General features: G+C 57.1%; 4 protein-coding genes across 4 annotated transcripts; 2 read left to right on the top strand and 2 right to left on the bottom strand.

Moving 5' to 3' along the window:
• Positions 1–1,942: 1,942 nt before the first annotated feature.
• Positions 1,943–3,421, bottom strand: VTJ83DRAFT_2469 (uncharacterized protein; the record flags this gene model as incomplete). Its single annotated transcript, XM_071008742.1, has 3 exons — positions 1,943–2,168; positions 2,234–3,192; positions 3,356–3,421. The coding sequence occupies 3 exons, from the start codon at positions 3,419–3,421 to the stop codon at positions 1,943–1,945; spliced, it is 1,251 nt and encodes a 416-aa protein (XP_070869009.1).
• Positions 3,422–4,222: 801 nt separating this feature from the next.
• On the bottom strand, positions 4,223–6,126 carry VTJ83DRAFT_2468 (uncharacterized protein; the record flags this gene model as incomplete). The annotated part of the gene is made up of 7 exons (XM_071008741.1): positions 4,223–4,266; positions 4,381–4,650; positions 4,810–4,886; positions 5,361–5,456; positions 5,638–5,728; positions 5,800–6,017; positions 6,122–6,126. The coding sequence occupies 7 exons, from the start codon at positions 6,124–6,126 to the stop codon at positions 4,223–4,225; spliced, it is 801 nt and encodes a 266-aa protein (XP_070869008.1).
• Positions 6,127–8,325: 2,199 nt separating this feature from the next.
• On the top strand, positions 8,326–9,653 carry VTJ83DRAFT_2467 (uncharacterized protein; the record flags this gene model as incomplete). Its single annotated transcript, XM_071008740.1, has 3 exons — positions 8,326–8,496; positions 8,559–9,031; positions 9,203–9,653. 3 exons carry the CDS (start codon positions 8,326–8,328, stop codon positions 9,651–9,653), a joined length of 1,095 nt encoding a protein of 364 aa, XP_070869007.1.
• A 1,946-nt stretch (positions 9,654–11,599) lies between these two features.
• Positions 11,600–13,613, top strand: VTJ83DRAFT_2466 (uncharacterized protein; the record flags this gene model as incomplete). The annotated part of the gene is made up of 5 exons (XM_071008739.1): positions 11,600–11,648; positions 11,767–11,835; positions 11,892–12,603; positions 12,674–12,722; positions 12,849–13,613. 5 exons carry the CDS (start codon positions 11,600–11,602, stop codon positions 13,611–13,613), a joined length of 1,644 nt encoding a protein of 547 aa, XP_070869006.1.
• Between the last annotated feature and the right edge of the window lie 715 nt (positions 13,614–14,328).

The raw sequence follows: 14,328 nt of genomic DNA, 5'->3' as shown, positions 1-14,328 counted from the left end.
CCCCCGACGTTGCTGGGCCCCGCTGGATGGCATCGAGGCCACCGGCTGAGGACTCGGACCATGCGCTTTGTCAGGCTGACGAGTGTCGGAGAGTTGCAGGAGAGGTGGCTCTCGAGAAGGCTTCGGTGCATCAGGACTCATACCCAGCGACGAGGAAGACACGCGTATGCTCATCGCTTCCTCGTTGGCAACCGCCCTAACCGTTGAGACCACAACGGGAAGGAGACGCAGGAACTGCACAAGATAGAGCGCGGTCTAAGAACTCTAGATGAGATCTTCCGTGTTGCGTGAGAAGGCCGAGGTGTGCCAGGTCGCTGTGAAGAGAGAAAAAAAAAGACCCGCCTGGCTCTGGCCGTTTAGGGACGAAAGCAATTCGGCGTGCGCTGAGTCCGGCAATCTCATCCGCGATGAGGCGGCTTCACAGACGTGTCTCCCTCCTGACTCCTGAGGTGGGGCCGAAGGGCTCTGGAGTAACCTCTGCAAGCATCCGCGTCTTGGTAGACGCCCTCGTGGCCTTGTTTGGCGTGCGTGGCGACCCGGCTTTGCAGACAAGCAAGGCCATTGCGGTATCCGTCACCGATGCACGGGACAGGCCCCCCGGCAACCCGGGCGGCTCTTGATATTGCGCTGTGCGACGACGCCACCTAGCAACGCGTGTGTTGAAGGAGGTTTGGGACTTCCATGGCGTTCGCTCGGCATATGGGCCGAGGGTGGCGGTGAGCATCTCGCATCATCCGTGGCGTTGTGGCCTTCGCTGGAGAGTATATCGCTCATCCAGGGACGCAATCTGCAGCAAGCACCTCAGGGCGAACGTAGAATATATACGAACCCGATGAGGGATGGTAACCTTGTTTCAAGCCCTGGACAGAAGGCCCGGGTGTGTTGCACAAGAGGCCACTTTGACGCAGCGGAGGCGATGGCTTTCGTTATGGCGCCGCTGATGATGTTGCTCTTGAGCTCGACTCAACACCGCATGCTTTATGCGTCCTGCGCATCAGATCACTGACGTGGATGACCATTCGGCGCATCCGAGACATACCAGATGTGACCCTTCGACGCACCCCACGAGAACATGGGAGCCGCTCCTGCAGATGGTATTTCGTGTCGGGGCGGGTTTGTAGGTCGGATCTCGTTGGGCCTCGGGAGGTCCCTTTGGCACGACGCTGTCGGCAAGGCCTTGGTCCTCGGTGAAGCAAGGCGTTTGCTGGCTCTTTGTGTATATAAACGGAGGCGACGTCGTCGGTCGTCTCGCTTGTTCCCCTGAGTCCTCATCTGCTCTTCCAGCGTTGGTCAACCCTCAACGAAAGCTGAAGTTCAGCCAGTTCGGTCCATCCCAACTCCACGTCCATCTGAGAGTCGAGATGTCGTCACACTCATCTTCGTATCAGCGTCAGTATCTCATCAAAGCCCCATCATGAAACCCGAGATAGACTGACCTTGACCTTCAGACACGTCAAGCAAGAAGCCGTCCAAGTCCAAGGGCAAGCAGCTCGCTTACAAGAAGGACAGCTCGAGCAGCAAGACCAAGTCGACCATCGCGTTGGATCCGTTTGCCGATGTTCTCAGCGGTCGTGTGGGTCTCGATAGGTACATTCATGAGCTCGAGCATGAGTCAGCCTGGAACGCTGTTGGAAAGTAAACAGCGGGAGAGAAGACTCGATCAGAAGCGACGAATGATGGATGGACGGCGTCAGGCTTGAGGCTTGGTCCGCTGTTTAGATTGCTCGCAGCGTTCTCTTGGATGATGGATACTTCTGCGCTTCATTTTCGGTATTTTGTCTGCGTGGTAGCTTGTGCGGGATGTGTTAAGATGGATTGGCCACAGACGTTTGGCTCAACAGGCTCTCTTTTGGGACTTCTTGTCTTACGCGAAACATCCTCCTGATCGTGACCCATCGACGCGCGTCGGAGGAGTGAATCCGAAACATGATAGCCTGGTCGGCTAGGTCGAAGCAGCAGCTAGCACGGAAAGCGGCCATTCCAGCCAGTGTCGCCAGTCGTGTCCGAGGTGTTCGGAGATCTGCGTCAGGAGATGTATCCCTGAACCGCCCACCTGCCATAAGGACCTGGTGTAGTGAAGCATGAGGGCCCAGTGGCCCACGATGGCAAGGGCCTCGGGACGTCGTTGGGAGAGCAGGTCAGCGAAGGCCTGGGGCACAGCAGGGAGCCTATCCGTTGCGTCAGCAGTGCATGCGCTTCCGTGGTTGTCCGTGGCAACGGCGACGCTGCTCACCACATAAAAACCATCAAGTATCTTTGGTTCCGAGTGTCACCCCCGAGCAGACTGTCAAAGCCCACCTGCAGATAGGCAATCGCAGCCATGCAGGCCTCCTTGGCCGACGGAGCCAGCTCGGTCGACTCGGCTACCAAGCGTTGGAGCCCATCGCAGTGGTGCCCCCGAGGCGCTGATCGCGAGATCTCGAGGGCCCAGAGGACCAGGTGCCTGATGTCGGACTGGAGCAACAGATCCCAGGCGGCCACGGACATGGCCATCAAGCCGCGAGAGATGGAGACGAACTCGAGAAACCGACTCAAGAACTCCTCGAAGTCGCCGTCTCGGCGGGCAAGGAGATCAGCGAGCAGGTGGCGGCCCAGCAAGGAGCAGAACAGCAGGAGAGCCGAGCAGTTCGTCTGGTCGATTTGGGCCTTGGCTGCCGTCTCGTTGTAGATTGAGACGGCTTTGGTCTGCAGGCGGATGGCCTCGTCGAGAAGCTTGCCGGCTCGGTCCGGATGCAGGAGAGCCAGGCGCCGGGACGACACGGCGAGGATCTGGTGCATCAGATAGGGGGCCTCGAGAGCACACTTGAAGAGCAGCTTGGACGAAAACTCGTGCATCTCAACGTTCAACTCCGGGGCGTGCTCTTCGAAATTGAACCGGATGAGCAACTCCATGTGCCCTAGATTGACCTCGGGGATGCTTTGGTCCGCGGAGGGGTCCTGCGGTGGTCCCGGATTTCCGCCTGCAAGGTCCGGGAGGGGGACGCCGGCAACAGGACTCGCCATGCCGACCGTCCCGGCCGCGCCAGCCGCAATGGCAGCATCGAGCGCGCTGGAGAGCCCTAATGAAGCGCTAGCGGCCGGGGATGCGGATGGGGTGCCTCCGGCATTCGAAGGAACGGGGGCCTGCGGAGGGTAGCTGCACTCTCTCTCGGAAAGCGTGCAGATGATGCATTTGGGCCGTTGCTCGTCACACTGGCATAAGTCAGTTTTAATCCTCTTGAGCAGCCTCGGCGGGATCTCAGAGAGGTGAACCAAGAGAGCCAGGAGGCTTCAAGGGTTCACAAAGTCGAAAGCGAGGAAGATCTCAAGAACTTCTCGGGCTCCGCTTGGCAAGAATCTGAGAAACAGGACAGACCTTCACGTGGCGCCGCTTGCATTCAAGGCAGCCAGCACGAGACTTTTTGTGACTCCTTCGTAGCATTTGTGCTCTGGGTTCCGTACAACGCGCGCCGACGTCGAAGCTGGATGGTCGATTCGAAGGGTGAGCGAGGCAGAAACACCACATCCCTAAACCATGAAATCAAGCCCGGCCAAGACGATTCGATGTTCACACTGTGTGGGGCTGTTCACAATCGTCTGGGTCCGGTGCGTGCAGGCTGGGGTCTAGCACCGATGTACGCAGTAGTACCGGTATTGAACTTATAAGTCAACCCTGAGGGTGGTGCAATCACTCCTCGCAGAGCAGCTAGCAACGGCAGCATATGAGTGGCTCAGCGAGGAGTCCGTGGCTGCTTGGTAATGCAGTGCAGGTGAACAATGAACCGGTACTGCCCGAGTTCGAATCCTGCTGAAATCGGTTGTTCTGGAGCTTAGGGCACTTAACACCGTCATGGACTGGCCATCGTGCAAGCAAGTGACAGGACTGCTACGCCGAATGCCGGACCATGCGGAATGAATGGATCCATTTCCCTGTCATGAAAAACCCTGTGATCTGCCTACATCGGGGTTTTCGTAGCCAGTGAAGGTCGCCAACCTGAAGCGTATTGCCCACCTCGAACTATGGCGAGGGAGGAGCAGCAACCCGCGTGAGGGTGGGTTGTAAGATGACCGGATCTTTGGTGAGCTTTTTGTGGTTAAGTCGGTATTGAATTTTGGAGTCTGGCACGGCAACTGATCGTAACTACACAGTCATCAACTCGGGCAATGTGGATGAGAAGATGTGTACAAACTACAAGTTTGCTTTTCGTAATGGCATCTTAGAGACAGTCCACGGTCTAGCCTGTCAGTCATCCTTCTTTTCCCTCGACCATTCCCTGATGATAATATCTGCAACCTGTCGGTAATAAAAAGTGACCTGGTCACCACTCGGATCGGGTCGGGTGCGCGAAGGTCTGCGTGGTGTTTTGGCGTACATATACCTCGAGCTCCGCGTCCGTCTACACCCCCTCGCCAGGTGCCACATGGACGCCACCCGCCGCAGGTACCGCAGATGCGCAATGTGCAGCGCAATGTCGATCGGGTTCGACGCCGACCGGTAGTCGTCCGGGAGGTGCAGGGCGGCGCGCCCCGGCGCCTCGTCGGCGACCTTCCGGATGGCGGAGGTTATGGCTTCGTAGTCATCTGTCACGTTGGGCAGCGAGATCCAGAGGGCGGTGTTGGACAGGGCAAGCGTGCAGGGGCGCTCGGTCGGCGTCTTAATATTGAACCCTGCTGCAGCCTTGGCGGCCGAATGCGGCGTTGGTTTGCATCTCCGTCGCCAGAATGTAGAACGGCAACGGTTTGCTATCTGGCCCGAGAGATAAGGAGCTGCCGGATAACTTAGTAGTTTTGTCTCTGCCGATGAAATCAGGTCGCCGTTGCCAGACTTACACGTCCGTTGCACCCGCAGTCCTGAGTAGTCGCGGAAATTAGAGCCGACGCCAGGGAGGTCCAACACGAGCGGGATTCTGCTGCGCCTCGAAAAGCCTGCTGGTCCTATACCGCTCCCCTGCAGGATAGCAAGCATCCCAATCGCCCCGGCGGATATCACCACCTCGTTCTTCACAGAGATGTTGAACGCGGGCCCGCCATCAACGGGCCGTACCTCGACAATCGGCGGCCCAGACCTCGCGTCCTTTCCCGGGTACGCCACCCGCACGGTCTGATGCTTGACCAGCAGATGATAGTTCTTCCTCTTGTCAACGACATCAGCGTAGTAGCCCGTCCCGGCGTACACGCAAAGAAACGTCACGGGATGTGTCGAGGTGGGGATCCAGCAGAGACCCTCCTTATCCTCTCCGGGTCACTCGTGGGTCACAGGATCCCCCATCTCCTTGAACGCCTCACGGATTGGGAGGTGATCACCCCACAACAACGGTGGGTGCGAGGCGTAGATGGGCGTGGTGCTACCCCAGACCGCCGCGTCCCACGTGTAGCCGTACTCACAAACCGTCTCCACGCTCGGCGGCGTGAAGGTTGTGCTCTTCTTAAAGTAGAGGTAGATGCCATTCCAGCGCCAGTCGATGCGGTTCTGGTTTCTGTTCCGACGAGGACCCTGAAGCGCATCGCACGTAGTCGTAGTCAAAGCGCAAGCCGCGGTAGAAGAACATGCCATGGATGACGCTGCCACCGCTTACCACCTTGCCGATCGTGAGGGTGACGGTGCTTTTGTTGAGCGCAGGGCTCGGCGTCGACACCACGAATCAACTCGGGGACTACGGGCCTTGGCCGATACCCCAGACAAGCTGGGGTGGGTCAAAGAGGCCCGGGGCATTTTCCACGTCGCCGTACTCATCCACCAACGCGGTTTCTGAAGGTTGGAGAGCAGACGTTCGTTGTCAGAAGCTGACTACATTGGTGTTGCTAGAAGCGGACACGAACTGTCGGGGAACTTTTCCGTCAGCTTGCCTACCACCGTCAGGCTGCTGGTACCGCCGCCCGCGATGACAAAGCCGTAGCGGCCGAGGAGCTGCGACGCCTGGCGCTTAACGAGGGAGTTGACGGGAGGACCCGAAGTCGTTGACCTTAGGCTACGCCCAATGCCAGAAGGAGTGATTTGGCGGTGGTGTTCCTCAGGACGGCGGTCTTCTGGCTTCAACCTGGGAAGCAGGCGTCAGGGGATAAGTTCCGGCGGGGTCATGACGGATTATCTTGGAGTACAAGTAGAGTGCGGCCGACTTCACAATGGCCGGTTGACGCTCACTTCATCTTCCAGACAGCGAGTTCTGGATCCTAAGCCGCGAGCATAGCTGGAGTTCCACAGAGTGTTTGTGGGCATTAGCCGCCAGCGTCATCCAGACTTGGCCCTACGGGAAAAGGTGCCGTTCTGACATGCGCCCGTACCACCTCACGAATCGGGCTCTCACTGCGTAATGTTGTAAGAAAAGGATTAAGCCAGCTATTCTACATACTTTAGATAGTTGCTAGTTCTGAGTCAAGAAATATAGATATGCCAGGTGATTCATGCCATTTCCAGAGCAAGGCGCGTCCATTCTGTCTGGCCCAAAGGCTTCTTTGTTCTGCTTCGTTGTTTGTTACTGACTGTCGTCAGCCGTTGGACAAACGGACCCAGAGGAATGGCACGCTCCACTGTTGGACCCACTTAGTCTACTACATACTACTAGGTACCCGACCCCTGGCCCGCCCCGGCAGTCAAGTGGATCCTTTACCCCTGGCGACGCCAAGACCCCAGACGTCATTAACAGGGTGCAGAGAGATTCTCAGCGCGCAAAAACCACAAAACACTCGGTTGCGAAAAGGAGATGTGTGCCGCTTTGTTGTGGCCAGTAAAGCTGTATTAGTGGTTTAAGCACTCCCAAGTATCAGAGGTACTGCCAAAGCCCCAGCCCAACGACAATGATGCGTTGAAGGCCGACCGTGACCTTTATCATGGCCGCTCCCGACTTCTCGGCCTGTCCATCCGAGCCCTTGTCTGATGATGACAAGTCTTCGCCCGGCTCCGAGCCCTTTCCCAATGATGAGGATGAGGATGAAGATGGCGACGAGGAGGAGGAGGAAGAAGAAGTTCCCGTTTCTGTTTCTCGTGCGTCGCCCGCGTCGCCTGCGGCGGGGGGCGTGGAGCTGTTGGATGGGTGTAAGCTGAAACCCTGTGCGGAGGAAAAGGGGTGAGATGAGTTACTTGAAGTTGTCATTGTTGCTTCCAGATCCGCAATATCTTTCCCGGGTCTTTTCGGACGACGAGGTTTTGGGCGCCTTTGCACAGCTCAGAGGGGAAGAAGGACAGGCAGCAAGCGTAGAAACCGGACGTGACAATGCCAGCTTGCCCGATGCCCTATGCCATGGTGACGGGCTTTATAGGAGGGAAAGAAGCGGAAAACGGAGGACAAGAGCAGCGAGGTCGACGTCAGCGACATCGTTCTCCCGGGCGAGGACGACGACGACGTGCCTGTCTTGGACACATGCAACGAGGTTCGCAAGAAGATCAAACGCCTATCTACAGCGGCCAGGCGTCACCCAGGCCTCTCTGCTGGGGCATCCACGCCCAGCTCAAGGGACCAAGCCGGCCCGACAAGCCGTTCCAGAGCGAGCAGCTGGCGCGGTTCCGAAGCATGAAAGGCCCTCTCTGCGGCTTGAGGCTGTCCCTTTCTTATGGCGCCTACGTCTTCTTCGAGACGCTGCGCATGAAGGAGGGCAAGCCCAAGAGCAAGCACCGACTGGATATGGAGAAGAAATGGGGGCGTGGCGGGTTGGATAGGCACTTTGGTGAACGGCAGCCGTAAGTTTGAGTCCTGCCATCCACGTCATCTCCCTTGGCTTCTCTCTTTTCGGACCGAAACGTCATAGTATCTTTTGCCGCGCCGACTTGGTCCCATAATTATCTTGACAGCTTTGGAACGTTGCCATATCAACGCGTCTAGGTCCGGCCCTGGATCGGCCAACCCTTCAGCGCCCAACAAGCCTTTGATTTTTTTTTTTTTTTTTTGTTCTTAGAGGATATCACTTCTTTGTGCCCTTTGGAGGGATCGATGTCGATTTGCATTTCTTTCCGAGGAGAACGCCGGGATTCAACGAGAATGTTGGACAAGATTCCTCGGCGCTGAAGGTTAGGCCAAACCGCGTTTGTTGGGCCCTATTCTCTTTCAGCACGGCCTCCTTCTCGGCTTGTCGTCAGTTAGATATCATGCCTGTTCCATCAGTGCATCCTCTTCGAAGTAAAATGATAGTGCCAGGTTTTTCTTCTGTGTGAGACTCGAAGGGGGAACTTTATTGCCCAGAACCTAAACCATCCGAACCCTCGTCTTCTATATCTAGCCGAGGCAAGCAGGACCTTCTCTCTACTGAATGTCTGGTGTACTTTTTATCTTCTCTCAACACACTCAAGGTTGACCTTTCGCTCTCGTCCGTTCTGATATTTTGGCATTTTTCCACAGCGCCGTGACTTCCACGATGACGAACACCCACAACTCCCCCACGCAGGTTCCCACACCATTGATTCTTCAGACCCGGAAGCTGGTCTCCGTCCGAGAGATTTCAAGAATCGAGCGCATCCGGCGCTACCCCTTTGCCATCGCCCACATCGACGGGTGGCAGGTTGTCGTAGGAGCCCGGGGGTACAAGGTATGTCCACTCACCACCATCTGTGGTCGGAGACGAAAGGCAGCGCTGACTCTCACGACCAGGATGGCGACCTGGTTGTCTTTTTCGAGATTGACTCCTTCGTCCCAAAGACCGATCGTTTTTGGGAGCTATTTGCCGACCCCTCCCGGGAGAACGGCATCGTTACCTTCCGCGGCCGACAGGGATATCGGGTCCGCTCGACTCGCGTCTTCGGCCGCCTCTCCCAGGGTCTTGTTTTCCCCCTGGCCTGCTTCCCTGAGATCAACAGGCCGTACCAAGACAAGATCACGGCTGTCGGGTACCGAGCCGCCACCGAGGAGCTTCTTTCCCGCTCGTTCGCCGAGACCCTGGGAGTGATGAAGTGGGAGTTTACCGAGAGAGCGGAAAGCCTGCCCAGCCTTGGACGTCCCCCAGCTTTCATCCGTCCAGCGGGATGGCCACGCATCCAGGACGTTGAGAAGTCCGTGTTTGCATCCAAGAAGCGCGAGAAGCTGTGGGTCATCACGGAGAAGCTTGATGGCGTCACCATGACTGTGTACAAGATCTCTAAAGACTCAATATGCAAGTCGACTTCGGCGGGCGTTGTTGTGGTGGACTTGGTGGCTAACCGTTGTGGAACATCAGGGTCCCAATCACTTCCGGCGCTCCCCGATGGCTGTCCCTCGACCATGCAAGACGAATCGAATCGATACGGGGTGTGCAGCAGGGCCGAGGACTTGATGGATCGAGACGACAACCTGTACTGGCAGACCGCCAAGGCGTCCGGCGTCCTCCAGGCGCTTCCCCGCATCGACGGCCTCCCCAACATCGCCGTCATCGGCGAGCTCTGCGGTTCCTCCATCCAAGGTAACACCATGAATTACCCCGAAGCGACGCACGAGTTTGCGGTTTTCGCCATGTGGGACATCGATCAGGCCAGATACCTGCCGCCCGGGAAGACGCTGGAGATTTGCAAGAGACACGACCTGAAGCACACTCCTGTGATTGGGGTCATGACCATCGGAGAGGTCGCCAAGGATGCGGGCGAGTTGTTGCGAAAGGCGGAGGGCAGGGGTTGCTATGGAGGGATCCGCGAAGGTTTTGTTTTCCACGCCTTTGATGGGGCTGACCACTTCAAGGTTATCTCCAATGCGTGGCTCCTTCAAACGGGGAAGTAAATTGATTTACGTATTGGCGACTTGGGCTTGAGCTTTGTTAGACAGCCTCTGACCTCAGCCTGCATCTTGTAATATCACATCAAATTACCTCAGAAGTCATTTTCACTTGCTATGATTGTTAGGTGAGCCGCAATGGTCGAGACCCTCGGCGTGGTGGCCAGCGGCATCCCCTTTACCCAGGCGGCCCAGGGGCTGGGCAAGCTCGCGATCGACTGTGTATATGTGCAGTTTGTGGAGAGAAGTGTGGGAGAAGCGACGATCACTCTTCAACGCCGTGGCTTCTGTCTTGGACACCAGCAATCTCAGAAGCAAAGATCAGACATCCGAGCATCCAATTCGAGTCAAGGGGCTCCGTGATGTCTGGGAAAGGATATAGGAGGGTGGCATCCGCCGCGTCTTGGCTTACACTCCGCCTTATCTGCAGTCATCGCATCCATCAACCCGCAGCGAATCTTCCCAGTTTACAAAGGATTGGACCGGAAGGTTCTGGGCAGACGCACTGCGCAAGATAGTGCGAGCTTGGGTGGGGGACCTTAAAATGGCCGGACACAATCTTGTGGCGTACGGCCAGGCCGAGGTGGTCGCATTTAGCCACGGAATTCGTCTCCCAGTAATAGATTACATTGTTGAGGAATGCTATGAGCAGGGTGGCATGTGGTGCTCCCGCAAGGTTGGTTACGAACTGAAAGGGTTCAAGTACGGGCCCAACCCGGAGGATTGAGATGTCTTGTTGGATAGCTTCTTGGTGGATGAAGATGGGACAGCGTCAAGGCGGTCCGAGGACTTGGTATTGAAGCTTGAGCGGAAGCAGCTCATGCCTGGGTTATGGATTGACGACGAGAGGAGGAAGACGGGGAAGTTGACGGGAGGTTGGGGGAGGCGAGGAGCTCGAGCAAGACCAAGAGAGATCCACGAGGGGAAATCCAGAGAAGAGGAGAGAAAGGAACACTCGACGTCACCGGCGTCAACGAAGGCGGATGGAGATGGCGAGATATGGGAGGTCATCGGGCTGAGGGATAAGCAAAGGTCGGACCACCTCGATCGGGATCACGTTGTTTGGCTGCAGAGACGTATATATAGAAGAGAAATATAACCTTTGTACCGAGTACATAGACGGCTATGTTTCCTGCCGTTCTTGGTCCGCTTCACACAGCAGCGTACCATACACACTTGGTGTTAGCGGTCCAGCCGCCGTCCTTGGAACATGCTACGACTCGCGACTCGCGCGCGGGATGTCTTAACCCTCCCCCGTCATCGATGCGGTTGCAGTTCCGCCAAGCTGCTCTGCGTCTTGGCACATGCCCGCGTGAGGCTCCCCGTCTCAGCGCACGCGCCTCCGTGGCCCCTTGAGCATCCTCCTTCTCCTCCCCCCCACGCTCCACTCGCTCCAGTGGAGGGGGGAATGGGGATTTGGCAAGGGCGGTGATGATCCCAAACAAGTTAGCCTGTCGCAGGCCCATGTCGCAAGGCGATGCGCTTTTTGGCACTTGGTGCGATATTTCTCATGGGGTCGCCCGGATTGCCCATCCGACGATCCCTCTTTTCCCCGTTCTATTGACCATTTCGCCTGTCTTCTGGATTCCCTTCTCCCCCGTCCGTCAGGCGCTGGCAGCCCACGAGCACCTGTTGTTCCGCCCTGTTTTTTCATCTTATTGCGTCTTTTCTTTTTGTTTTATTCTTTTCCCTTCTTGCTTTTCCGTTTTGCTTTTAGTCCTTTGCTTTTCCTGCCTTCTTGTTCTCTTTTGCTTTCCCCTTTCTTCCTCCTCGTTCCCATCATTCCCCGTCACGGTTCTGCATCGCTGGAAGGATCTCAGTTGCAATTGCGTAAACGTGCAGCTCTCCCCTGCTGTTTGTCCGCGCTGGACAACACCACACACGCTGGAGCGTTGCATTCAGCCTCCCATACCTTCTGTGCCCAGCCTTCAGGCCTCTTGGCCTTCTTCACAATGCCGACGCTAGATGTCAGCGAGCTCAACATTGTTGTCGCCATCCTAGGTAAGCACACACCTGATCCTTTCTTCTTGAGGGTGGTTGCTGTTGTGTTTGTGTTGTCGTTGTCGTTGTCGTTGTCATTGTGGGGACAAGTGCGCTGATCCTGGGCAAATCATTTCAGGTGCCTTTACATTACTCTTTGGAGTCATCTCGGTTCTGATCAAGAACCGATGGTTCCTTGGTGAAGCTCGTAAGTCGACCCAAGGAATCGCGAGCCACATGACCAGACATTAACACTCTTGCCAGTCCCCGCCGTGATCATCGGCATTGCTTTGGGACCCATCGCAGCCAAGTTCCTCGACAGCGCAAGATGGGGCTCCGCAGCCGAAGGCCAGACGTCTGCGATCACGCTGGGCATGGCCCGCGTTGTCATCGGCGTGCAGCTGGTCATCGCCGGCTTCCAGCTGCCCGCCAAGTACCAGCTGCTGCACTGGCGCGAGATGTTGCTGTGCCTGGTGCCCATCATGACGATCATGTGGCTCTGCACTACGTTGTGCTTGATGGCCACCGTCCCGGGCCTGACCCTGCTTGCCGCCCTCGTTATCGGTTCCTGCGTCACCTGCACCGACCCTATCCTGTCCCAGGCCATCGCCAAGGGCCCCTTCGCCGACAAATTCGTTGCCCGGCCGCTGCGTGAGATCATCTCGTCCGAGGCCGGCGCCAACGATGGCTTTGGGTTTCCCTTCCTTATGCTCGCCACGTACTTGATCCGCCATGCCGACATCCCGGGAGCTGGCAGCCACAACGCTGAGGCGGGCCTTCACGAGCGTGCCCTCGAGGCAGCCTCCGTGTTGCTGCCGCGCTCCGGAGGCGAGGTCGGCCGGCTCGGCGGCGGTGTGGGCGTTGCGCTCAAGAATTGGTTCGTCGAGACGTGGCTGTACATCATCTTGACGTCGATGGCCATCGGCGCCTTGGTGGGGTTCGCCAGTGGGTATGCCCTGAAGTTTGCCGTCCGCAGGTACGTTGATCCCGATCCTCCGCAGCTCTTGAGGGGGACCGAAGATGCTAACCTAACTGCTTACGTACAGGAAGTGGGTGGACAAGGAGAGCTACCTGCTGAACCCAACAGCGACTGGCGTAAGCACTCCCGTAACCTCCTGAGAGCGGACATTGCGTGTTGTTGTGGGCGTGACGTTGGGATTTTGGAACGAGAAGCCATATTGTTCTGACAATGCATTGACCGTGGCTGACGCATCTCACCAGCTCTTCCTCGTCGGTATCTGCGGCATGCTTGGCACCGACGACCTGCTGGCTTGCTTCGTGGCCGGCAACGCCATGAACTGGGACGGCGAGTATCTCCGCGAGACGATCGAGCGCCACGACGAAGTCAATTCTTGCATCGACGTCCTCCTCAACTTTGGCGGCTTCATGTACATCGGCACCATCATCCCGTGGAGCGAGTTCCACCAGCCCGAGACGACCGGCATCACCTACGGCCGCCTCATCGGTCTTGGTGTTCTCGTCCTCATCTTCCGCCGCATCCCCGCCATCCTGATGATGTACAAGCTTATGCCTAAGGTATGCTGCAACCTTAAGGAGGCGCTCTTTATGGGCTACTTCGGTCCTATTGGCATCGGCGCCGTCTTCTACGTCGAGCATACGCGTAAGCTGTTCCCGGAGCCCGGCGCGCCCGGATCCGATCCGGAGCAGACGCGCCTCGTGCAAGCGCTCGTGCCCGTCGTATACTGGCTCGTGCTCTTCTCCATCGTCGTCCACGGCCTATCGATCCCGGCGCTCAACCTCATCTACAAGGTGGCCGGCGTCCAGCCAATCCGCGACGACGCCGTCGAGGTGCGCCGTCTTTCGGCGCGTGTGCCTACGCCCGTCAACGCCGCCGTCGGCGACGAGGAAACCTTCATTGCGTACAACCGCTTCTCGCGGCCCGTGTTCAACGAGGCGGATCTGCCCATTATGAATGGCGAGAAGCCGCCGATGAAGAACCGGCGGTATTCACATCTGAGTATATGAAGCTTTCCTGGTGCCGTGAGTGAGGCCGGTAGGATAGTGTTGTGGCGGGGCGGCCGGGTGGAAGGACCGCTCTCCCAACTTCGTTCCTTTTCATGCATGACCTGGCGTTGATGGTTTGTGGGTTTATTTTGTTTTTTTTCTTTCTTCCTTAGTTGTTTTACCTGCGAGAGTCTGGGTTTGACCTTGTCATCCACGGTATACCTACCCCCCCTCCGGTTTTGTATCCGTAGACAAACTCTGGTAGTTCGTCCTCGCTATGAGGATGCCTTGGTCAAATACCAAACCGCGGTGCTCTCCTTTACCTCACAGACCCGAACCGTGACAAGCCCATCTGTTGTGACAGCGAAACCCCTTTTCCCGGGCCCCATTTGTTTCGTGTAACTACTAGTCGTTTACTGCGTAGTAAACACGACGGTCGTACTCCATTCCCGAAGGGCATCACAGGGGAACCTGGAAGTCCAACAAACGAACCCCTGGTGCCCAGAGCGGGCTTCAATTTCCTGTTGCGGCAGGTGTTGGACCCACTTTCATGATGCATCCATGCTCAAACGGTGCGCGTCTTGGCATAAAGTCTTGGCGATCCAAACTTTCCAGCGTGTTAGGTTCTGGCCTCGAGACCACCGCACCGTCCACCTTTCAGACTTGGACTCTCCAACATCACAACGACGCCTCAGACTCCCTCCTTCACTGGGGTCGACCATTTTCAGGAAGGCTT

The sequence above is a fragment of the Remersonia thermophila genome, chromosome 2 (genome assembly GCF_042764415.1).
Source record: "Remersonia thermophila strain ATCC 22073 chromosome 2, whole genome shotgun sequence".
In the NCBI taxonomy this organism is placed as follows: Eukaryota; Fungi; Ascomycota; class Sordariomycetes; order Sordariales; family Chaetomiaceae; genus Remersonia; species Remersonia thermophila.
The sequence above is the reverse complement of the archived record's forward strand: the minus strand, read 5'-3'. Positions and strand labels throughout refer to the sequence as shown.